The sequence below is a fragment of the Pseudophryne corroboree genome, chromosome 2 (genome assembly GCF_028390025.1).
Source record: "Pseudophryne corroboree isolate aPseCor3 chromosome 2, aPseCor3.hap2, whole genome shotgun sequence".
NCBI lineage: Eukaryota > Metazoa > Chordata > Amphibia > Anura > Myobatrachidae > Pseudophryne > Pseudophryne corroboree.
The window spans coordinates 746,763,420-746,788,369 of NC_086445.1; the positions used below are offsets into that span (position 1 = coordinate 746,763,420).

General features: G+C 48.6%; 1 protein-coding gene across 3 annotated transcripts in view; it reads right to left on the reverse strand.

Annotated features, from left to right (window-relative positions):
* The window catches only part of AP4B1 (adaptor related protein complex 4 subunit beta 1), a 293,647-nt gene that overhangs the window by 211,919 nt on the left and 56,778 nt on the right, over positions 1-24,950 (reverse strand). For 2 of the 3 annotated variants that reach the window (XM_063955413.1, XM_063955412.1), the window contains exon 2: positions 16,584-16,768. The exons of the other annotated variant lie outside the window; for it this stretch is intronic. In XM_063955413.1, the coding sequence (XP_063811483.1) occupies positions 16,584-16,696 (113 nt within the window). In that variant the 5' untranslated portion in view covers positions 16,697-16,768. The remainder of the gene's footprint in view (positions 1-16,583; positions 16,769-24,950) is intronic. 3 annotated transcript variants of the gene reach the window in all.

The window sequence follows — 24,950 nt, forward strand, 5'->3', positions numbered from 1 at the left end:
CTGGGTGCACTGGCCTTTAGAAAGAAAAAATAAGAATTTACTCACCGGTAATTCTATTTCTCGTAGTCCGTAGTGGATGCTGGGGACTCCGTAAGGACCATGGGGAATAGACGGGCTCCGCAGGAGACTGGGCACTCTAAGAAAGATTTAGGACTACCTGGTGTGCACTGGCTCCTCCCACTATGACCCTCCTCCAAGCCTCAGTTAGGACACTGTGCCCGGAAGAGCTGACACAATAAGGAAGGATTTTGAATCCCGGGTACGACTCATACCAGCCACACCAATCACACCATATAACTCGTGATAGGAACCCCGGTTAACAGTATGATAACAATGGAGCCTCTGAACAGATGGCTCGCAATAACAACCCGATTTGTGTAACAATAACTATTTACAAGTATTGCAGACAATCCGCACTTGGGATGGGCGCCCAGCATCCACTACGGACTACGAGAAATAGAATTACCGGTGAGTAAATTCTTATTTTCTCTGACGTCCTAGTGGATGCTGGGGACTCCGTAAGGACCATGGGGATTATACCAAAGCTCCCAAACGGGCGGGAGAGTGCGGATGACTCTGCAGCACCGAATGAGAGAACTCAAGGTCCTCCTCAGCCAGGGTATCAAATTTATAGAATCTTGCAAACGTGTTTGCCCCTGACCAAGTAGCAGCTCGGCAAAGTTGTAAAGCCGAGACCCCTCGGGCAGCCGCCCAAGATGAGCCCACCTTCCTTGTGGAATGGGCTTTTACAGATTTAGGCTGCGGTAAGCCCACCGCAGAATGCGCCAGCTGAATAGTGCTACAAATCCAGCGCGCGATAGTCTGCTTAGAAGCAGGTGCACCTAACTTGTTGGGTGCATATAGAATAAACAGCGAGTCAGTCTTTCTGACTCCAGCTGTCCTGGAAACATAAATTTTCAGGGCCCTGACTACGTCCAGTAACTTGGAATCCTCCAAGTCCCTAGTAGCCGCAGGCACCACAATAGGTTGGTTCAAGTGAAAAGCTGATACCACCTTCGGGAGAAACTGAGGACGAGTCCTCAACTCTGCCCTATCCATATGGAAAATCAGATAGGGGCTTTTACAGGACAAAGCCGCCAATTCTGACACAGGTCTGGCCGAAGCCAGAGCCAACAACATAACCACTTTCCACGTGAGATATTTTAAATCCACAATCTTAAGTGGCTCAAACCAATGTGATTTTAGAAAGTCCAAAACCACATTGAGATCCCAAGGTGCCACTGGGGGCACAAAAGGAGGCTGAATATGCAGAACTCCCTTGATAAAGTTCTGAACTTCAGGCAGTGAAGCCAGTTCTTTCTGGAAGAAAATCGACAGGGCCGAGATCTGGACTTTAATGGACCCCAATTTGAGGCCCAAAGTCACACCTGCTTTGCAGGAAATGTAGGAATCGACCGAGTTGAAATTCCTCCGTTGGGGCCTTCTTGGCCTCACACCAAGCAACATATTTCCGCCAAATGCGGTGATAATGTTTTGCGGTGACATCCTTCCTGGCCTTGATCAGGGTAGGGATGACTTCCTCCGGAATGCCTTTCTTCTTTAGGATCCAGCGTTCAACCGCCATGCCGTCAAACGCAGCCGCGGTAAGTCTTGGAACAGACAGGGTCCCTGCTGCAGCAGGTCTTGTCTGAGCGGCAGAGGCCAAGGGTCCTCTGCAAGCATCTCTTGAAGTTCCGGGTACCAAGCTCTTCTTGGCCAATCCGGAGCTACGAGAATAGTTCTCACTCCTCGCCTTCTTATGATTCTCAGTACCTTGGGTATGAGAGGTAGAGGAGGAAACACATAAACCGACTGGTACACCTACGGTGTCACTAGAGCGTCCACCGCGATCGCCTGAGGGTCCCTTGACCTGGCGCAATACCGTTTTAGCTTTTTGTTGAGGCGGGACGCCATCATGTCCACCTGTGGTTTTTCCCAACGGTTTACCAGCATTCGGAAAACGTCTGGATGAAGTCCCCATTCTCCCCGGTGGAGGTCGTGCCTGCTGAGGAAGTCTGCTTCCCAGTTGTCCACTCCCGGAATGAATACTGCTGTCAGTGCTAACACATGATTCTTTGCCCATCGGAGAATCCTTGTGGCTTCTGCATTTGCCCTCCTGCTTCTTGTGTCGCCCTGTCTGTTTACATGGGCGACCGCCGTGATGTTGTCTGACTGGATCAGCACCGGCCGGTTCTGAAGCAGGGGTCTTGCTTGGCTTAGGGCATTGTAAATGGCCCTTAGCTCCAGAATATTTATGTGAAGCGAAATCTCCTGATTTGACCACAGGCCTTGGAAATTTCTTCCCTGTGTGACTGCCCCCCAGCCCCGAAGGCTGGCATCCGTGGTCACCAGGACCCAGTCCTGTATTCCGAATCTGCGTCCCTCTAGTAGATGAGCCCTCTGCAGCCACCACAGCAGCGACACCCTTGTTCTTGCCGACAGGGCTATCCGCTGTTGCATCTGGAGATGGGACCCGGACCATTTGTCCAACAGGTCCCACTGGAAAGTCCTTGCGTGGAACCTTCCGAATGGAATTGCCTCGTACGAAGCTACCATTTTTCCCAGGACTCGTGTGCATTGATGTACCGACACCTGACCCGGTTTTAGGATGTCTCTGACTAGAGATGACAACTCCTCGGCTTTTTCCACTGGAAGAAACACGCTTTTCTGGTCTGTGTCCAGAATCATTCCCAGGAACAGAAGACGTGTCGTCGGGACCAGCTGTGACTTTGGAATGTTGAGAATCCATGTAGTACTTCCAGAGAAAGTGCTACCCCCACTACCAACTGTTCCCTGAACCTCGCCTTTATCAGGAGATCGTCCATGTACGGGATAATTGAAACTCCTTTCTTGCGAAGGAGAATCATCATTTCGGCCATTACCTTGGTAAAGACCCTCGGTGCCGTGGACAACCCAAACGGCAGCGTCTGGAACTGATAGTGACAGTCCTGTACCACAATCTGAGGTACTCCTGGTGAGGAGGGTAAATGGGGACATGTAGGTATGCATCCTTGATGTCCAGGGAGACCATGTAATCCCCCTCGTCCAGGCTCGCAATAACCGCCCTGAGCGATTCCATCTTGAACTTGAACCTTTTGATATAAGCGTTCAAGGATTTTAAATTTAAGATGGGTCTCACCGAACCGTCCGGTTTCGGTACCACAAACTTTGTGGAATAGTAACCCTTTCCTTGCTGAAGGAGGGGTACCTTGACAATCACTTCTTGTGAATACAGTTTTTGAATAGCCACCAACACTGCCTCCCTGGCAGAGGGAGTTGCCGGTAAGGCAGACTTTAGGAAACGGCGGGGGGGGGGAGACATCTCGAATTCCAGCCTGTACCCCTGAAGTACTACCTGAAGGACCCAGGGATCCACCTGTGAGAGAGCCCACTGTGCACTGAAATTTCTGAGACGGGCCCCCACCGTACCCGGGTCCGCCTTAGCAGCCCCAGCGTCATGCTGTGGACTTACCGGACGCAGGGGAGGACTTCTGCTCTTGGGAACTAGCTGTGTGTTGCAGCTTTTTTCCTCTTCCTCTGCCTCTCGGCAGAAAGGATGAGCCTCTAGCCCTCTTGCTTTTCTGGGGCCGAAAGGACTGTACCTGATAATACGGTGCTTTCTTTTGCTGTGGGGCAGCCTGTGGCAAAAAGGTCGATTTCCCAGCAGTAGCTGTGGACACGAGGTCCGAAAGACCATCCCCAAACAGTTCCACCCCCATATAGGGTAAAACCTCCATGTGCCGCTTTGAGTCGGCATCGCCAGACCATTGCCGAGTCCATAACCCCCTTCTGGCGGCAATGGACATAGCGCTTATTCTTGATGCCAGCCGGCAAATATCCCTCTGTGCATCACGCATGTATAAGACTGCATCTTTTATATGCTCAATCGTCAGCAAAATATTGTCCCTATCCATGGTATCAATATTATCCGACAGGGAATCTGACCACGCAGCAGCAGCACTGCACATCTAAGCTGATGCAATCGCTGGTCACAATATAATGCCCGTGTGTGTGTAAATAGCTTTTAGGGTAGCTTCCTATCAGCAGGCTCCTTCAGGGTGGCCGTATCCGGAGACGGTAGTGCCACCTTCTTTGATAAGCGTGTCAGCGCTTTATCTACCCTAGGGGGTGTTTCCCAACGTGACCTATCCTCTAGCGGGAAAGGGTACGCTGCCAATAACCGTTTTGAAATTATCAATTTCTTATCGGGGGAAGTCCACGCTTCCTCACACACCTCATTTAATTCGTCAGATGCAGGAAAAACTACAGGTAGTTTTTTCTCACCAAACATAATACCCTTTTTTGTGGTACATGGGGTATTATCAGAAATGTGTAAAACATTTTTCATTGCCTCAATCATGTAACGGGTGGACCTATTGGAGGGTACACTAGTCTCATCATCGTCGACACTGGAGTCGGTATCCGTGTCGACGTCTGTATCTGTCACCTGAGGTAGCGGGCGTTTTAAAGCCCCTGATGACATTTGAGACGCTGGAACAGGCACAAGCTGTGTAGCCGGCTGTCCTATGTCGTCAAACCTTTTGTGCAAAGAGTTGACACTTTCATGCAATTCCTTCCCTAAGTCCAACCACACAGGTGTCGATCCCTCAGGGGGTGACATCACATTCACAGGCATTTGCTCTGCCTCCACATCATTTTCCTCCTCATACATGTCGACACAGCAGTACCGACACCCAGCAGACACACAGGGAATGCTATTACAGAGGACAGGACCCCACAAAGCCCTTTGGGGAGACAGAGGGAGAGTATGCCAGCACACACCAGAGCGCTATATATCAGAGGGATATCACCTATAGAAACATGTTTTCCCCTTATAGCTGCATAAATATAGTTATACTGCGCCTAATTAGTGCCCCCCCTCTTTACCCTTTCTGTAGTGCAGGACTGCAGGAGAGAGCCAGGGAGCTTCCTTCCAGCGGAGCTGTGAGGGAAAAATGGCGCCAGTGTGCTGAGGGAGTTAGCCCCGCCCCTTTTTCGATGGGCTTTCTCCCGCTATTGTAAACGTTCTGGCAGGGGTTAAAAAGCACCTATATAGCCTCTGGGGCTATATATGGTGCCAGTTTGCCAGCCAAGGTGTCAGTATTGCTGCTCAGGGCGCCCCCCCCCAGCGCCCTGCACCCATCAGTGACCGCAGTGTGTGGTGTGCATGAGGAGCAATGGCGCACAGCTGCAGTGCTGTGCGCTACCTTGGAGAAGACAGAAGTCTTCAGCCGCCGATTTTCCGGACCACCTTCTTGCTTCTGGCTCTGTAAGGGGGACCGCGGCGCAGCTCCGGGAACGGACGAGGTCGGGTCCTGTGTTCGATCCCTCTGGAGCTAATGGTGTCCAGTAGCCTAAGAAGCCCAAGCTACCACCACTTACGTAGGTTCGCTTCTTCTCCCCTTAGTCCCTCGATGCAGTGAGCCTGTTGCCAGCAGGTCTCACTGAAAATAAAAAACCTAACAAACACTTTCTTCCTAGGAGCTCAGGAGAGCCCCTAGTGTGCATCCAGCTCGGCCGGGCACAGAAATCTAACTGAGGCTTGGAGGAGGGTCATACGGGGAGGAGCCAGTGCACACCAGGTAGTCCTAAATCTTTCTTAGAGTGCCCAGTCTCCTGCGGAGCACCTCTATTCCCCATGGTCCTTACGGAGTCCCCAGCATCCACTAGGACGTCAGAGAAAATAGGATTTTGGTTACCTATCGGTAAATCCTTTTCTCGTAGTCTGTAGAGGATGCTGGGGTCCATATCAGTACCATGGGGTATAGACGGGTCCACCAGGAGCCATTGGCACTTTAAGAGTTTAATAATGTTGGCTGGCTCCTCCCTCTATGCCCCTCCTACCAGACTCAGTCTAGAAACTGTGCCCGAGGAGACTACATACTTCGAGAGAAGGAATTACACAGATAGTGACGTGATTCATACCTGCTCACACAACATGCAAATCCGGCCAACATGCCGGAACAACTCGGCAACAGCTGAAACAGTAAATAACACAGAACTTACCTAGGAACCAGTTAGCACTGAACTATAAAAAACAACGCAGGAAAACGAAGCGCTGTTCGGGCGCCCAGCATCCTCTACGGACTACGAGAAAAGGGTAAGAAAAAACAATCTGTGTTCCCTAATGCATACTGAGTGAAAAAATAAGAATTTACTCACCGATAATTCTATTTCTCGTAGTCCGTAGTGGATGCTGGGGACTCCGTAAGGACCATGGGGAATAGCGCCTCCGCAGGAGACTGGGCACAAATAGAAAGCTTTAGGACTACCTGGTGTGCACTGGCTCCTCCCCCTATGACCCTCCTCCAAGCCCGGAAGAGCTGACACAATAAGGAAGGATTTTGAATCCCGGGTAAGACTCATACCAGCCACACCAATCACACCGTACAACTTGTGATATGAAACCCAGTTAACAGCATGATAACAGAGGAGCCTCTGAATAGATGGCTCACAACAAGAACCCGATTAGTTAACAATAACTATGTACAAGTATTGCAGACAATCCGCACTTGGGATGGGCGCCCAGCATCCACTACGGACTACGAGAAATAGAATTATCGGTGACGTCCTAGTGGATGCTGGGGACTACGTAAGGACCATGGGGATTATACCAAAGCTCCCAAACGGGCGGCAGAGTGCGGATGACTCTGCACCACCGAATGAGAAAACTCAAGGTCCTCCTCAGCCAGAGTGTCAAATTTGTAAAATTTTACAAAGGTATTTGACCCTGACCAAGTAGCAGCTCGGCAAAGTTGTAAAGCCAAGACCCCTCGGGCAGCCGCCCAAGATGAACCCACCTTCCTTGTGGAGTGGGCTTTTACAGATTTTGGCTGTGGCAGGCCTGCCACAGAATGCGCAAGCTGAATTGTACTACAAATCCAGCGAGCAATAGTCTGCTTAGAAGCAGGAGCACCCAGCTTGTTGGGTGCGTACAGGATAAACAGCGAGTCAGATTTTCTGACTGCAGCCGTCCTGGAAACATATATTTTCAGGGCCCTGACAACGTCCAGCAACTTGGAGTCCTCCAAGTCCCTAGTAGCCGCAGGCACCACAATAGGCTGATTCTGGTGAAATGCTGAAACCACCTTAGGGAGAAACTGAGGACGAGTCCTCAATTCCGCCCTGTCCGCATGGAAAATCAGATAAGGGCTTTTACAGGATAAAGCCGCCAATTCCGACACGCGCCTGGCCGAGGCCAGGGCCAACAGCATGACCACTTTCCACGTGAGATATTTTAAATCCACCGATTTAAGTGGTTCAAACCAATGTGATTTTAGGAACCCCAAAACTACATTGAGATCCCAAGGTGCCACTGGAGGCACAAAAGGAGGCTGTATATGCAGCACTCCCTTGACAAACGTCTGAACTTCAGGAACTGAAGCCAGTTCTTTCTGGAAGAAAATCGACAGGGCCGAAATCTGAACCTTAATGGATCCCAATTTGAGGCCCATAGACACTCCTGTTTGCAGAAAATGCAGGAATCGACCCAGTTGAAATTCCTCCATTGGGGCCTTCCTGGCATCACACCACGCAACATATTTTCGCCAAATGCGGTGATAATGCTTTGCGGTTACATCCTTTCTGGCTTTTATCAAAGTAGGGATGACTTCCTCTGGAATGCCTTTTTCCTTCAGGATCCGGCGTTCAACCGCCATGCCGTCAAACGCAGCCGCGGTAAGTCTTGGAACAGACAGGGTCCCTGCTGGAGCAGGTCCCTTCTTAGAGGTAAAGGCCACGGGTCCTCTGTGAGCATCTCTTGAAGTTCCGGGTACCAAGTTCTTCTTGGCCAATCCGGAGCCACGAGAATAGTTCTTACTCCTATCCGTCTTATCATTTTCAGTACCTTGGGTATGAGAGGCAGAGGAGGGAACACATAAACCGACTGGTACACCCACGGCGTTACCAGAGCGTCCACAGCTATCGCCTGAGGGTCCCTTGACCTGGCGCAATAACTTTTTAGTTTTTTGTTGAGGCGGGACGCCATCATGTCCACCTTTGGTTTTTCCCAACGGCTTACAATCATGTGGAAGACTTCCGGGTGAAGTCCCCACTCTCCCGGGTGGAGGTCGTGTCTGCTGAGGAAGTCTGCTTCCCAGTTGTTCACTCCCGGAATAAACACTGCTGACAGTGCTATCACATGATTTTCCGCCCATCGGAGAATCCTTGCAGCTTCTGCCATCGCCCTCCTGCTTCTTGTGCCGCCCTGTCTGTTTACGTGGGCGACCGCCGTGATGTTATCCGACTGGATCAACACCGGCTGGTCCTGAAGCAGAGGTCTCGCTTGGCTTAGGGCATTGTAAATGGCCCTTAGCTCCAGGATATTTAAGTGAAGTGAGGTCTCCAAGTTTGACCACAATCCCTGGAAATTTCTTCCCTGTGTGACTGCTCCCCAGCCTCGAAGGCTGGCATCTGTCGTCACCAGGACCCAGTCCTGAATGCCGAATCTGCGGCCCTCTAAAAGATGAGCACTCTGCAACCACCACAGGAGAGACACCCTTGTCCTTGGTGACAGGGTTATCCGCTGATGCATCTGAAGATGCGATCCGGACCATTTGTCCAGCAGGTCCCACTGGAAAGTTCTTGCGTGGAATCTGCCGAATGGAATTGCTTCGTAAGAAGCCACCATTTTTCACAGGACCCTTGTGCATTGAAGCACCGATACTTGACCTGGTTTTAGGAGGTTTCTGATTAGATCGGATAATTCCCTGGCTTTCTCCTCCGGGAGAAATACCTTTTTCTGGACTGTGTCCAGAATCATCCCTAGGAACAGAAGACGTGTCGTCGGGATCAGCTGCGATTTTGGAATATTGAGAATCCAACCGTGCTGTCGTAACACTTCTTGAGATAGTGCTACCCCGACTACCAACTGTTCCCTGGATCTCGCCCTTATCAGGAGATCGTCCAAGTACGGGATAATTAAAACTCCCTTCCTTCGAAGGAGTATCATCATTTCGGCCATTACCTTGGTAAAGACCCGCGGTGCCGTGGACAATCCAAACGGCAGCGTTTGGAACTGATAGTGGCAGTTCTGTACCACAAACCTGAGGTACCCTTGGTGAGAAGGGTAAATTGGGACATGCAGGTAAGCATCCTTGATGTCCAGTGACACCATATAATCCCCTTCCTCTAGGCTCGAGATAACCGCTCTGAGTTACTCCATCTTGAATTTGAACTTCTTTATGTAAGTGTTCAATGACTTTAGATTTAAAATGGGTCTCACCGAGCCGTCCAGCTTCGGTACCACAAACATTGTGGAATAATACCCCTTTCCTTGTTGCAGGAGGGGTACCTTGGTTATCACCTGCTGGGAATACAGCTTGTGAATAGCTTCTAATACCGCCTCCCTGTCGGAGGGAGTCGGAGGTAAGGCAGACTTTAAGAAACGGCGAGGGGGAGATGTCTCGAATTCCAATTTGTACCCCTGAGATACTACCTGCAGGATCCAGGGATCTACTTGTGAGCGAGCCCACTGTGCGCTGAAATTCTTGAGACGGGCCCCCACCGTACCTGAGTCCGCCTGTAGAGCCCCAGCGTCATGCTGAGGACTTGGCGGAAGCGGGGGAGTACTTCTGTTCCTGGGAACTGGCTGTTTGCTGCAGCCTTTTTCCTCTCCCTTTGCCACGGGGCAGAAAAGAGGAGCCTTTTGCCCGCTTGCCCTTATGGGGCCGAAAGGACTGCGTATGATAATACGATGTCTTCTTTTGCTGAGAGGCGACCTGGGGTAAAAACGTGGATTTCCCAGCAGTTGCCGTGGAAACCAGGTCCGACAGACCTACCCCAAATAACTCCTCCCCTTTATAAGGCAATACTTCCATATGCCTTTTAGAATCGGCATCACCTGACCACTGCCGAGTCCATAACCCTCTTCTGGCGGAAATGGACATAGCGCTTACTCTTGATGCCAGTCGGCAAATATCCCTCTGTGCATCACGCATGTATAAAAATGCATCTTTTAAATGCTCTACAGTAAGTAATATACTGTCCCTATCCAGGGTATCAATATTTTCTGTCAGGGAGTCTGACCAAGCCACCCCAGCACTGCACATCCAGGCTGAGGCGATCGCTGGTCGCAGTATAACACCAGTGTGTGTGTGTATATACACTTTAGTATAGTCTCCTGCTTTCTGTCAGCAGGTTCCTTAAGGGCGGCCGTATCCGGAGACGGAAGTGCCACCTGTTTGGACAAGCGTGTGAGCGCTTTATCCACCCTAGGGGGTGTTTCCCAACGTGCCCTATCCTCTGGCGGGAAAGGGTACACTGCCAATAACCTCTTAGGAATTATCAGTTTTTTATCGGGAGAAACCCACGCTTCATCACGCACTTCATTTAATTCCTCAGATGCAGGAAAAACTACAGGTAGTTTTTTCTCACCAAACATAATACCCTTTTTAGTGGTAACTGTGGTATTATCAGAAATGTGTAAAACATTTTTCATTGCCTCAATCATGTAACGTGTGGCCCTACTGGAAGTTACATTTGTCTCCTCGTCGTCGACACTGGAGTCAGTATCCGTGTCGACGTCTGTATCTGCCATCTGAGGTAGCGGGCGTTTTAGAGCCCCTGATGGCCTTTGAGACGCCTGGACAGGCACAAGCTGAGAAGCCGGCTGTCCCATGTCATCAAACTTCTTATGTAAAGAGTTGACACTTTCACGTAATTCCTTCCATAAGCTCATCCACTTAGGTGTCGACCCCCTAGGGGGTGACATCTCCACTACAGGCAATTGCTCCGCCTCCACATCATTTTCCTCTTCATACATGTGGACACAGCCGTACCGACACACAGCATACACACCGGGAATGCTCTGAAAGAGGACAGGACCTCACTAGCCCTTTGGGGAGACAGAGGGAGAGTTTGCCAGCACACACCAGAGCGCTATATATACACAGGGATATCACTATATAGAGTGTTTTCCCTTATAGCTGCTGTTATATGTAATACTGCGCCTAAATAGTGCCCCCCCCCCTCTCTTTTTTACCCTTTTCTGTAGTGCAGGACTGCAGGGGAGAGTCAGGGAGACGTCCTTCCAGCGGAGCTGTGAGGGAAAATGGCGCCAGTGTGCTGAGGGACATAGCTCCGCCCCCTTTTTGGCGGACTTTTCTCACGCTTTTTTGTAAAATCTGGCAGGGCTTAATGTACATCCATATAGCCCTGGGGGTTATATGTGATGTATTTTTGCCAGCCAAGGTGTTCATATTGCTGCTCAGGGCGCCCCCCCCAGCGCCCTGCACCCATCAGTGACCGCAGTGTGAGGTGTGCATGAGGAGCAATGGCGCACAGCTGCAGTGCTGTGCGCTACCTTGATGAAGACTGATGTCTTCTGCCGCCGATTTTCCGGACCTCTTCTTGCTTCTGGCTCTGTAAGGGGGCCGGCGGCGCGGCTCTGGGACCGGACTCCGAGGCTGGGCCTGTGTTCGATCCCTCTGGAGCTAATGGTGTCCAGTAGCCTAAGAAGCCCAAGCTGGCTGCAAGCAGGCAGGTTCGCTTCTTCTTCCCTTAGTCCCTCGATGCAGTGAGCCTGTTGCCAGCAGGTCTCACTGAAAATAAAAAACCTAAAACTAACTTTCTTCTAAGAAGCTCAGGAGAGCCCCCTAGATTGCACCCAGCTCGGCCGGGCACAAAAATCTAACTGAGGCTTGGAGGAGGGTCATAGGGGGAGGAGCCAGTGCACACCAGGTAGTCCTAAAGCTTTCTATTTGTGCCCAGTCTCCTGCGGAGCCGCTATTCCCCATGGTCCTTACGGAGTCCCCAGCATCCACTAGGACGTCAGAGAAATAGGATTTTAGTACCTACCGGTAAATCCTTTTCTCCTAGTCCTTAGCTGGGGACTCCAAAAGGACCATGGGGTATAGACGGGATTCGCAGGAGCTTGGGCACACTGAAAAGACTTTAACTGGGTGTGAACTGGCTCCTCCCTCTATGCCCCTCCCCCAGACCTCAGTTATAGGAACTGTGCCCAGGAGAGACGGACATTTCGAGGAAAGAATTTTTGTTTAAATTAAGGGCTACAAATATATCAGCCCACACCACAAACATACCGTACAACCGGAGTAACAGTAAAACAGATAACAGCATGAAATAACAACAGCAACAAGTTGATAACAAAAAATACACAACCCGTGTATAAACTAATTTAACCAGTAAGAACACACTACAAGTAACAGTCCGCACTGGGATGGGCGCCGGCGGGGGTCTGAAAAAACGGTGCAGAGGCACCGACAAGGCTTCTGCCGGCTCCTAGACCTCAGTAACTGCTGCCCAGGGCGCCCTCCCCCCCCAGCGCCCTGCGAGTGCCGATGGAGAAGTGTGTGGGAGCATGGAGCGCAGCGCTACCGCTGCGCTGTACCTCGTTACTGAAGTCTTCTGCTGTCCTAAAGTCTTCTGCCTTCTGCATACTCAACCGGCTTCTCTCTTCTGGCTTCTGTGAGGGGGGTGACGGCGCGGCTCCGGTAACAAGCAGCTAGGCGCACCAAGTGATCGAACCCTCTGGAGCTAATGGTGTCCAGTAACCAAAGAAGCAGAGCCCTTAAACTAAGTAGAAGTAGGTCTGACTTCTCTCCCCTCAGTCCCTCGCTTTCAGGTCTCCCTGAAAATAAAAAACCTAACAAAAGTCAGGAGAGCTCCCCTAAGTGAGTGTCTAGTCAGTCCTGGGCACAAAGTCTAACTGAGGTCTGGGGGAGGGGCATAGAGGGAGGAGCCAGTTCACACCCAGTTAAAGTCTTTTCAGTGTGCCCAAGCTCCTGCGGATCCCGTCTATACCCCATGGTCCTTTTTGAGTCCCCAGCATCCTCTAGGACATAAGAGAAAGTAATACTACATAATAATCAGATAATACGGAGATCTTAGTTGCGTATATCTGCAGATATAGGGATAAGCCCCCAGGCCGATCGGCAAGGCGTTTCCGTCACTGAAGGTCCCTAATACTAGGTGCAGAACCCCATCACGTCGGCACAAGTCGGCTACCCCAGGTCAGCACACAGGTGAAAATGAATAAGGTTAATAAGAAGCACATAAGTGCTATGTAAGTGAAGTGTGATTAAAATAATACAAAAATATATACAAAGTGATAGGGAAAATCATAACTGTTAATAAAGTGTTAGGGTGTACCGACCTGAAGCCACCCAGCCATATTGACACAGGGGCCACTGCACCCCACACCCACCCCATAAATAATTACAAATATGTCTGGGTCTGACTGCCCAGTGTAAGGCCACATGATAATGGCTCCTACAGCATCTGAGAGCCAGCTTACCTGGAGACACCCCTAACTTTTCCAATGGCACTCTGGAGTCAGCAATCCCTCCTAATGCTGACCCCTCCATGCCTCTCTAAATACAATGCACAAATATTGGAAAGCTGCTGCAGGAGCCATCAAGAACAAATATATGATAGGAACTTTTTATATCTTTTAATTGTGGGTGAACATTTACTTATGACCGTATTAAAAGAAAGTTTTTAACACATCACGCCTGTTGGAGAAAAGATACCTTTTGGTGAACGCGGGACAGAAATTTAGTGAGTGTTTCTATATTGAATGGGTCTGATGTTAAAGCTGTTTGATCTAAAGAAACCTTGAAGTGCATGCGGGAATGAAATGAAATGTGAGGCTGATTCATTTCATATGTCCCTGTGAGAATAAGAAATAAGGAGAGAGAATCTTGAAGCAGAAAGGTGGATTGGGAGTGAGGAGATCTGCAGAGATATCAATTGTCACATATGTGATTAATTAGAGTCATTATTTACTGACTCTTTTCCTATCAACACTTTAAGAAAGTTGTTTTATTATTTTTTATTATATGCACTGTACATACTTTCTTCACCTTACAGCGCAGGTCATTCATCAATTTTTAGACTAGTTTTTTAGGATTAAGGTGTGTTCCTTGTTTGAATATACCAGCAACTGACTAAGGTGGTAAAGGGAGCGCACGGTTTGGTTCACATATTGGAGGTCATTCCGAGTTGTTCGCTTGCAAGGCGATTTTAGCAGAGTTGCTCACGCTAAGCCGCCGCCTACTGGGAGTGAATCTTAGCATCTTAAAATTGTGAACGATGTATTCGCAATATTGCGATTACAAACTTCTTAGCAGTTTCAGAGTAGCTTCAGACTTACTCGGCATCTGCGATCAGTTCAGTGCTTGTCGTTCATGGTTTGACGTCACAAACACACCCAGCGTTCGCCCAGACACTCCCCCGTTTCTCCAGCCACTCCTGCGTTTTTTCCGGAAACGGTAGCGTTTTTTCCCACACGCCCATAAAACGGCCTGTTTCCGCCCAGAAACACCCATTTCCTGTCAATCACACTACGATCGCCTGAGCGATGAAAAAGCCGTGAGTAAAAATACTAACTTCATAGCAAAATTACTTGGCGCAGTCGCAGTGCGGACATTGCGCATGCGCACTAAGCGGAAAATCGCTGCGATGCGATGAAATTTACCGAGCGAACGACTCGGAATGACCACCATTGTTTCAGTATCACAATGTAGTTATTGTTAGTGCTCTTGCAAACGAGTCGTGGTAAATGCCACTCGTTTGACACAAATAGTGTGCACACGACTATTCGTTAGTGTTCACTCTAGGAATTTTTTATGGCAGGGTGCTGATCACGGGGAGGGCACATTTTTCATTCGGGAGGGCACATTTTTCAGTTAGAAGGGCAAAATTAGGTACATACTATAATGATTGGCCTTCCCATTCCCACATGCTAAAGAATGGAAAGTGCGCAGCAAAAATTTAGAGGCGTTGTTTTTCACACAGTAGTGCAGCTAATACACACTGCACCAGGGAGAACCTCCTATACACATTGCACCAGGTAGAGAGCACTGAGACACATTGCACCAGGTAGAGAGCACTGAGACACATTGCACCAGGTAGAGAGCACTGAGACACATTGCACCAGGTAGAGAGCACTGAGACACATTGAACCAGGTAGAGAGCACTGAGACACATTGAACCAGGTAGAGAGCACTGAGACACATTGCACCAGGTAGAGAGCACTGAGACACATTGCACCAGGTAGAGAGCACTGAGAAACATTGCACCAGGTAGAGAGCACTGAGAAACATTGCACCAGGTAGAGAGCACCGAGAAACATTGCACCAGGTAGAGTGCACAGAGAAACATTGCACCAGGTAGAGAGCACAGAGAAACATTGCACCAGGTAGAGAGCACTGAGAAACATTGCACCAGGTAGAGAGCACAGAGAAACATTGCACCAGGTAGAGAACACAGAGAAACACTGCACCAGGTAGAGAGCACTGAGACACACTGCACCAGGTAGAGAGCACTGAGAAACATTGCACCAGGTAGAGAGCACTGAGACACATTGCACCAGGTATAGAGCACTGAGAAACATTGCACCAGGAAGGGCACATTTTTGATCTGCGCTTTTTTTTTCTGCCAATTTTACTTACTGGGGGCTGATGCTGCGGGAGTTGATCGCGCTGGTTCCCCCCTCACACACCGCGGAGCTAGTTGAAAATGGCCACCACACTGATCCATGCCGAGCTGGATTAAGGCTCTGGGAGGACAGGGGCACTAAAGAGCAGGGGGCCCCCATGGACTAAAATTTAAAGTTGTTATATATATATATATATATATATAAAGAGAGAGAGAGAGAGAGAGAGAGAGAGAGAGACGGAAGAGATTAGGCGGCACTCACAGGACTGAATATGAAGAAATTAATATCGAGGCAACTAGTGCCTAATTATCATCAACGTTTCAGTTTTATTTTAAAAAAAAACTTTCGTCAGGATACTATTTTTTTATAAATAAAACTGAAACGTTGATGATAATTAGGCACTAGTTGCCTCGATATTAATTTCTTCATATTCAGTCCTGTGAGTGCCGCCTAATCTCTTCCGTCTCTATATTCCACTTCTTCGAGTGGTAAGGAGGGCACCAAGGCGCTTACTACATCCAGGACAGAGTGCCGGCCGTTACTGATAGATTTTATATATATATTATATATATACAGTACCAGTCAAAAGCAAAAGTCTGGACACACTTTCTCATTCACTCCAGTGAGAAAGTGTGACAAAACTTGTGACTGGCACTGTATGTGTGTATATATGTATATGTACAGGGGTGTCTGTTACAGGTCCCCAGATTTAAATACCCTCCAGTCTACATTCCGACGAAAATAACGCTGGAAGAACTGTGTAATTACATTCCACTTTAGCGCACTTGGAAATTTGTGTTTATATATATATATATATATATATATATATATATATATATATATAGGCAAGCACTGTAAGGCGGCACTCACGAGACTTGAGACAAGAGTAATCAGACTGACAGCGTCACCGTGTTTATTTATATATATATAAATATATATATATATATATATATTATAACATATACACCCTGTAGATGCAGGATACTGGAACCAGGCAGAGGCACTCAGATATTTTCAAAGTGGCCACATGCATACGCATCCAATCCCACTGAAATCAACGGAGGGGGTCGCACACTGTGATTAGGCGCAACCAGCTATGTATAATCGCTGCCGCATGCGTACGCATCGCAGCAGGAAATTAGATGCAGTAAGAGCGGGGAAACATCTGTGGTTGACTTCTTACCTGATCACCTTGTGGATGACATTCCTGTACCTCAACCTGTCTGCCTGGATATGAGGATTAGACAGCGCTCTTTTAAGCTCTTTCACAGCATCTTCTGACCCCAGGTATGGCATTGTGAAGACTATGGAGACTCACAGCCCGGAATAAGCCTTATACTTCAGCAGACTGTTTGTAATTTCGGAAGACTGAAAAACAAAAATAGGATTTTAATTACCTACCAGTAAATACTTTTCTCGTAGTCTGTAGAGTATGCTGGGGTCCACATTAGTACCATGGGGTAAAGACGGGTCCACCAGGAGCCATTGGCACTTTAAGAGTTTGAGAGTGGGCTGGCTCCTCCCTCTATGCCCCTCCTTCCAGACTCAGGCTAGAGAGAAGGATTACACAGGTAGTGGCGAGATTCACACCAGCACAGACAACAAGGCAAACCAAGCAAACTAGCTTGAAACTCAGCAACAGCTGAAAAACATTACTTAACCAAGTAACAACGCAGTACAAAACTAAAAAACAGGATTTTGATACCTACCGGTAAATCCTTTTCTCCTACTCCGTAGAGGATGCTGGGGTCCACTTATTGTCCATGGGGTATAGACAGGTCCGCAGGAGCCATGGGCACTCTTAAGACTTTTCAATGGGTGTGAACTGGCTCCTCCCTCTATGCGCCTCCTCCAGACTCCAGTTATAGGAACTGCGCCCAGGGAGACGGACATTTTGAGGAAAGGATTTACTTTAATACTAATGGTGAGATACATACCAGCTCACACCTCAACCATGCCGCACACATGGCAATCAACATAACACACGCCAACAGGCATGAATCAATTGCAGCAACAAGCTGAAACTAACATAACACAACTTGTGTATAACTAAACTGCAGGTAAAGTACGCACTGGGACGGGCGCCCAGCATCCTCTACGGACTAGGAGAAAAGGATTTACCGGTAGGTATCAAAATCCTGTTTTCTCATAAGTCCTAGAGGATGCTGGGGTCCACTTATTGACCATGGGGTTTATACCAAAGCTCCAGTACGGGCGGGAGAGTGCGGATGACCCTGCAGCACCGACTGACCAAACTTGAGGTCTTCATTGGCCAAGGTATCAAACTTGTAGAATTTTGCAAACGTGTTTGACCCCGACCAAGTAGCTGCTCGGCAAAGTTGTAATGCCGAGATCCCCCGGGCAGCCGCCCAGGATGAGCCCACCTTCCTAGTGGAATGGGCCTTCACCGACTTCGGAAACGGCAATCCAGCCGTAGTATGAGCTTGCTGAATCGTACTTCTGATCCAACGTGCAATAGTCTGCTTGGAAGCAGGATACCCAATCTTGTTGGGAGCATACATGACAAACAAAGACTCTGTTTTCCGAATTCGAGCTGTTCTAGCGACATAAATCTTCAAAGAACTAACCACATATAGAGACTTTGACTCAGTGAACGTGTCAGTAACCACTGGCAGCACAATAGGTTGGTTTATGTGGAAAGAAGAAACCACCTTTGGAAGAAAATGTTGGCGAGTTCGCAACTCTGCCCTATCTTCATTGAAAATCAGGTAAGGGCTCTTGTGAGACAAGGCCCCCAATTCAGACACCTGCCGTGCGGATGCCAATGCCAAAAGCATCACCACTTTCCAAGTGAGAAACTTCAACTCTATCACTCGTAGAGGCTCAAACCAATCCGATTGAAGGAACTACAACACCACATTAAGGTCCCATGGTGCCACTGCAGGCACAAAAGGAGGCTGCATGTGCAGAACGCCTTTCACGAAGGTCTGAACCTCTGGAAGAGAGGCCAATTGTTTTTGGAAGAACACTGACAAGGCCGAAATCTGGACCTTGATTGACCCCAATCGGAGGCCCGCCTGCAGAAAATGGAGAAAACGTCCCAAGTTAAACTCTTCCATAGGAATATTCTTGGGTTCACACCAAGACACATACTTTATCCAAATACGGTGGTAATGTTTCGACGTTACTCCTTTCCTGGCCTGAATAAGTGTGGGAATGACTTCTTTCGGATTACCCTTACGGGCTGGGATCCGGCGCTCAACAGCCATGCCGTCAAACATAGCCGCGTTAAGTCTTGATACACGCACGGCCCCTGCTGCAGCAGGTCCTCGCGAAGAGGAAGAGGTTGAGGATCTTCTATGAGCAACTCCTGAAGATCTGGGTACCAAGCCCTCCTTGGCCAGTCTGGGACAATGAAGACTGCTGGAACCCTTGTTCTTCTTATGATCCTGAGAAATTTTGGGATCAGCAGAAGTGGAGGGAAGACGTACACTGGGTCACTAGCTCATCCACTGCTATTGCTTGAGGGTCTCTCGACCTGGAACAATATTTCTGAAGCTTCTTGTTGAGACGAGATGCCATCATGTCTACTTTAGGAATTCCCCAAAGACTTGTCACCTCTACGAAGAATTCTTGGTGGAGGCCCCACTCTCCTGGATGGAGATCGTGTCTGCTGACGCAGTCTGCTTCCCAGTTATCCACTCCCGGAATGAATATTGCTGACAGAGCTTTTACATGCCTTTCTGCCCAGAGGAGGATCTTTGTCACCTCTGCCATTGCTGCTCTGCTTTTCGTTCCGCCCTGCCTGTTTATGTACGCGACTGCTGTTACATTGTCTGACTGGATCTGCACGGGATGATCTTGAAGAAGATGTACCGCTTGTCGGAGGCCGTTGTAAATGGCTCTCAATTCCAGCACGTTTATGTGAAGGCAGGCTTCCTGACTTGACCATTTTCCTTGGAAGCTTTCCCCCTGAGTGACAGCTCCCTAGCCTCGGAGACTTGCATCCGTGGTTATCAGGACCCAGTCCTGAATCCCGAATCTGCGTCCCTCTTGCAGGTGCGGACTGTGTAGCCACCACAGGAGTGCAATCCTGGCTTTTGACGACAGGACTATTTTTCGGTGCATGTGAAGGTGGGATCCCGACCACTTGTCCAACAGGTCCCACTGGAATACTCAGGCATGGAACCTGCCAAACTGTATGGCCTTGTAGGCCGCCACCATATTCCCCAACAACCGAATGCACTGATGGATCGACACACTGGATGGTTTCAATAATTGTTTTACCATTTTCTGGATTTCCAGAGCCTTTTCCACCGGAAGAAATACTCTCTGAACTTCCGTGTCCAGAATTATCCCGAGAAAAGACAATCTTGTTGTCGGTTCCAATTGTGACTTTGGATAATTTATGATCCAACCGTGTTGTTGGAGTATCGACAGGGAGAGCGTGATGTTTTGTAACAACTGCTCCCTGGATCTCGCCTTTATCAAGAGATCGTCCAGATAAGGAATTATGCTGACTCCTTTTTGACGAAGGAGGACCATTATCTCCGCCATCACCTTGGTGAATACCCTCGGCGCCGTGGAGAGACCGAAAGGTAACATCTGGAACTGCTAATGGCAATCCTAAACCGCAAATCTCAGATAGGCCTGGTGAGGAGGATAAATGGGAACATGCAGGTAAGAATCCTTGATGTCTACCGACACCATGTAATCCCCCTCCTCCAGACTGGAAATCACTGCCCGAAGTGATTCCATCTTGAACTTGAACCGTTTCAAGTAGAGATTCAAATTTTTTAGGTTCAGGATCGGTCTGACCGAGCCGTCCGGCTTCGGAACTACAAAGAGGCTTGAATAAAACACCTCCCCTTGTTGCGGCAAAGGCACCAGGACTACGACCTGGTCCTGACATAATTTTTGGATTGCCGCTGTTACTGCTTCTCTTTCTGGAAGAGAAGCTGGCAAGGTTGATTTGAAATATCGGCATGGGGGAACATCTTGAAACTCCAGCTTATATCCCTGGGATACTATTTGCAATACCCAGGAATCCAGGCCAGACAGAATCCAACCTTGGCTGAACAGTCTGAGACGTGCCCCCACCCGAGCGGCCTCTCGCAAGGGAGTTCCAGTGTCATGCTGAAGATTTGGTAGAAGTAGGGGTAGACTTCTGCTCCTGGGAACCTGGAGCCGCTGTGGGCTTCTTTCCCCTTCTTCTTCCCCTTCCTGCAAAGAAGGGGGAACCTCTCACTCTTTTGTATTGGGCCAAAAGGACTGCATGTGTGTGATAGGTCTTTTTTGCCAGTGCAGGCGCAGAGGGCAAAAACGTTGACTTACCTGCGGTAGCCGCCGTGACTAACGCATCCAGACCATCGCCAAATAAGGTCTCACCTTTATATGGGAGAGCTTCCATGTTTCTTTTGGAATCCACATCCGCGTTCCACTGGCGAATCCACAATGCCTGCCTAGCTGATACCGCCATGGTAGCGGCTTGTGAACTCAAGAGTCCAATATCTTTCATCGCTTCTAGCATGTAGGCGGCAGCGTCTTTGATATACCCTAACTTAAGGAGTGTCTCATCTTTATCAACCATGTCAATTTCTGATGACACGCTGTCTGACCATTTTTCAATAGCATGACTGACCAACGCGCAGGCAATAGTGGGTCAGAGCAGTGTACCATTGGCAACATAAATTGATTTCAATGTAGTTTCCATCTTACGGTCAGCCGGCTCTTTTAGTGAAGCCGTGCCAGGTGCAGGGAGAATAACCTTCTTTGTCATCCTGGATAGTGCACTGTCTAACACAGGGGGTGATTCCCATTTTTTCCTGTCCTCTACTGGGAAAGGGTAAACTACCTGAATCCGCTTAGGAATATGACATTTTTTCTCAGGATTCACCCACATCCCTGCAAAGAGAGCATTTAGCTCGTGGAAAGGAGGGAACGTGCCTTTGGATTTCTTTTCCTTACATAAATAAGCCTTCTCCTGAGGTACAGGAGAGGCTTCTGTAACTTCCAACACGTCCCTTATAGCCACAATCATATATTGTATATTTTTTGCCAATTTATGATGTATTTCTCTAGAGTCACTATCGTCGACACAAGAATCAGAGTCTGTGTCGATATCAGTATTCACAAATGGTCTCTTATGTGACCCAGAGGGGTCGCCTGCAAAAGGAAGAACTGAGTCCTGAAAAATCACATCTTCCACAGATTTTTTCCAGCATTCAGCCTGAGATTCAGACTTATCTAACCTCCTGTTAATAAGATGCATACTGTCACGTATTTCTTTCACCCATGCAGGCTCTTGGTGTGCCGGCAGCGCCACCACATTACAACTTTGTGTCCCTAATATACCTTCATCCGGGGAGGACCTACCTTCCTCAGACATGCCTTACACGGGTACAGCACACACTCACAGACACACTGGGACTTATAAGGGGACAGACCCACAGGAAAATCTGTCAGAGGGATACAGTATAGGAGCAGCCAGTTCACAACCCCAGCGCCAGTATGTAATGTCTGTGAACACAGAATGCCCAGACAACAGCGCTTTTACACAGTAATTAACACTAGTAATGCACCACCAAACGCTTTGTGCCCCCCTTATTTGCACCCTGTACTTGTTGCCAGAAATGGTGGAAAGGGCCAGCGTTGTCTCTGCCGCTGAGGAGAGAGAGGAAATGGTGCTGAGCAGTGTGCTGGCTGCCTAAGGAAGAAGCTCCGCCCCCGCAAATGGCGCGTTTTTCACTTAGCAAGGTCTGTTAATATTTATACTGGCGGGGGTAGGCTGTGCAAGCGGCATCTTATGCCCCCTGTGCGCCAGTTTAAAGTAATATATTGCTACCTAAAGCCGAGAGACCACGGGCAGCCGCCCAGGAAGACCCCACCTTACAAGTAGAGTGGGACTCAACAGATTTTGGACACGGCAATCCTGCCGTAGAATACGAATGCTGGATAGTGAACCTGATCCAGCGAGAAATTGTCTGCTTAGAAGCAGGACCCTTAGGTTTCTTGGGATCATACAGGACAAACAGAGAGTCCGATTTTCTGTGACGAGCAGTCCTCTTCACATAGGTTTTCAAAGCCCTCACAACATCCAAGGACTTAGATGTAATTCAGGAGTCATAAGCCACTAGCACCACAATAGGTTGGTTGATATGAAAAGCCGACATAACCTTTGGAAGAAAGTGCTGACGCGTCCTGAGCTCAGCAGTTTCATATAAGATCAAGTAGGAGCTCTTACACGACAAAGCCCCCAACTCCGACACACGTCTAGCAGAAGCTAACGCCAACAAAGTGACAGACTTCCATGCGAGAAACTTGACCTCAACCTCCTGTAGAGGCTCGAACCAAGCCAATTGGAGGAACTGCAACACCACGTTAAGATCCCAGGGTGCCGTAGGTGGCACAATGGGAGGCTGGATGTGCATGACCCCTTCCAAGAAAGTCTGAACATCAGGGAAGGAAGCTAGCTATTTCTGGAAAAAAATGGATAGGGCCGAAATCTGGTCCTCTACGGATCCCAACCTCAGGCCCATATCACACATGCTTGCAGGAAGAGGGGAAACCGTCCCAGTTGAAACTCCACTGTAGGAATCTTCTTGGATTCACACCAAGAGACATACTTTTTCCAAATGCGATGGTAATGTTAAGATGTTACTCCTTTCCTAGCCTGTATCACGGTAGGAATAACCTTGTTCGGAATGCCTTTCCGAGCTAATATCTGGTGTTCAACCTCCATGCCGTCAAACGTAGCCGCGGTAAGTCTTGATAAGCGAATGGCCCCTGTTGCAGTAGGTCCTCCCGAAGAGGAAGAGGCCTCGGACCTTCTAGCAGTAGATCTAGAAGATCCACGCACCAAGTCCTTCTTGGCCAGTCCGGAGCAATGAGGATTGCCTGAACTCTTGTTCTCCTTATGAGTTTTAGAACTCTTAGGATGAGTGGAAGTGGAGGAAACAGGTACACTGACCTGAACACCCACGGAGACCCCAGGGCGTCCACTGCCACGGCTTGCGGGTCCCTTGACCAGGAACAATACCTTCTTGTTGAGACGGGAGGCATTAGCTTCTTGTTGAGACGGGAGGCAATCATGTCTATTTGAGGTACACCCCAAAGATCTGTCACCTCCGTGAACACCTCCGGATGAAGGCCCCATTCTCCTGGATGGAGATCGTGTCTGCTGAGGAAGTCCACTTCCAGTTGTCTACTCCCGGAATGAAGATTGCTGACAGCGCCAATGCATGTTTTTCTGCCCAGAGGATGATTCCTGTTACCTCTGACATTGCAGCTCTGCTCTTCATTCTGCCATGTCGGTTTATGTAAGCCACTGTTGTCACATTGCAAACTGGAAGGTGGGGGTAGCAAGTCTGCGCTGTATAGGACTGAGACAGCTGGCCGTGTGGAGAGTGCCAGAGCTCCCTAAGGGCTCAGTACAAAAGTGCAAAATGGAAAAGGGGTGTGCTCTCTCTACAATGGCGCTGGTCTCTCTTACGGTCACCTATGTATGTGGATAATACCCAGGTGTGAAAGTGTATGTTGAAACACACTGGTATGGTAAATAAAATTGAATTTAATACAATACTAACATGCAATGTCTAAAAACAAGCAATACATTAAAAAAAACACAAGTGGACTGGGAACAGGCCATGGGGGGGAATGTGATCCTACCGATGCAGGTGGAGGAGCCGCAGGTGTCAAATAAAGGCAGGGTACCCTGGGAAATACCCTGCTGGTGGCTCCTCTGATCGAATTCCCTTCCAGGCCATCAAGAAAACAGTCCGCCAAACGTCCAGGGGTTGGGCAGCGCCACAAGGTATCTCCAACGCGTTTCTGGACAGCCTGGTCCCTTCTTCAAGGCAAGATACCTTTGTGGCTTGATGGGGATCCTTTTAAATGTCTTTTAGCCAGTGAAAAACGTCAGAAAATGGCGGTAAGGTCACTTCCTGTCTAGACCGGAAGTGACGTTTGCGGTCCATTCAAAGGATGTTTTGACTGCAAATGACATCAGAAATGCGTTCCACATTGTCCATTGCTCTCTCCTGAGAAGATATCAGCTTCTATGAGTGGGAAAAGTGGTAGACAATCGTTCTTGATGGTCATTAGACAGCATTTTGATTGTTTCCAATACAAATAAACAGAAATTATAACCGGAATGAATATTCAAATATGTCCCATGATGTCCTTTATTAGCTTGAAGGAGAGGTAAACTTATATAGATATCCGGTGAAGAGGATGGATCACAGTACTTTCGTAGTGGTCGTTCCATATATATTAAAGATGGAATCATTCACACCAAAACTTTCCATAAACCCATGGACACACAAATGATATTTCTACAGACAGTGAACACCATCAGAACTGGCTTCAAGGGATACCAAAGAGTCAATTAATCCGTATAAGAAGGAATTGCAGTGAACAAATGGAATGTGAAACACAAATTGATAATCTGAAGAACATCTTCCTGAAGAAAGGATACCATTCCGAAAAGATTGAAAAAACGGCTCAAGAAATCAAATCCAGTGAAAGAGAACCGCTCATTCAAGACCAGAAGAAGACCAAAAAGGAATCCACATCAGAAAGTCAATGGGCC